Source organism: Silurus aristotelis (assembly GCF_946808225.1).
Source record: "Silurus aristotelis genome assembly, chromosome: 22".
Taxonomy (NCBI): domain Eukaryota; kingdom Metazoa; phylum Chordata; class Actinopteri; order Siluriformes; family Siluridae; genus Silurus; species Silurus aristotelis.
In genome coordinates this window covers 421,710-422,117 of record NC_139595.1, presented here as the reverse complement: position 1 = coordinate 422,117, position 408 = coordinate 421,710, and the positions used below count along the sequence as shown (strand labels likewise).

The following is a 408-nucleotide window of genomic DNA, read 5'->3' as shown; positions in this document are numbered from 1 at the left end:
TAGAAAAAAAAGCTTCATCTTCACTCCGCAGACGGAGGAACCTGCACAGAGATCACAGAGATTTTATTTATAACTGTATTTTCTCAATGTCACACCAGTTAATTTTTTACAAGCATAACACACACACACACACACACACACACACACACCTGTTAATCACCTTCACTTTCTCACACTTTTTATACTAAACACGTCTCAGGCTCGAAATATCTCACATACAATGATATAAGACACGAGAACACACCACATGTTTTGCCCTAATAAAATATCTCTCTTTTTCCATCAATAAAGAAATGAAGTGAATAAATAAAAGACCACAGTGAGCTGGAACCTGCTGCTGGAACCAGATAAACACAGGAACTATTTATGGAACTATGGAACTGGAGAACACATTTAGGAAAGCTAACA

The 408-nt window shown here is 37.0% G+C and overlaps 1 protein-coding gene across 1 annotated transcript in view; it reads right to left on the bottom strand.

Annotated features, from left to right (window-relative positions):
* amy2a (amylase alpha 2A) overlaps nucleotides 1-50 on the bottom strand; it is a 5,375-nt gene extending 5,325 nt beyond the window's left edge. Inside the window, exon 1 of the mRNA XM_083525142.1 lies at nucleotides 1-50. This exon is cut by the window's left edge and continues 150 nt beyond it. Within this exon, the coding sequence (XP_083381268.1) occupies nucleotides 1-18 (18 nt within the window). The 5' untranslated portion in view covers nucleotides 19-50.
* Nucleotides 51-408: the final 358 nt, after the last annotated feature.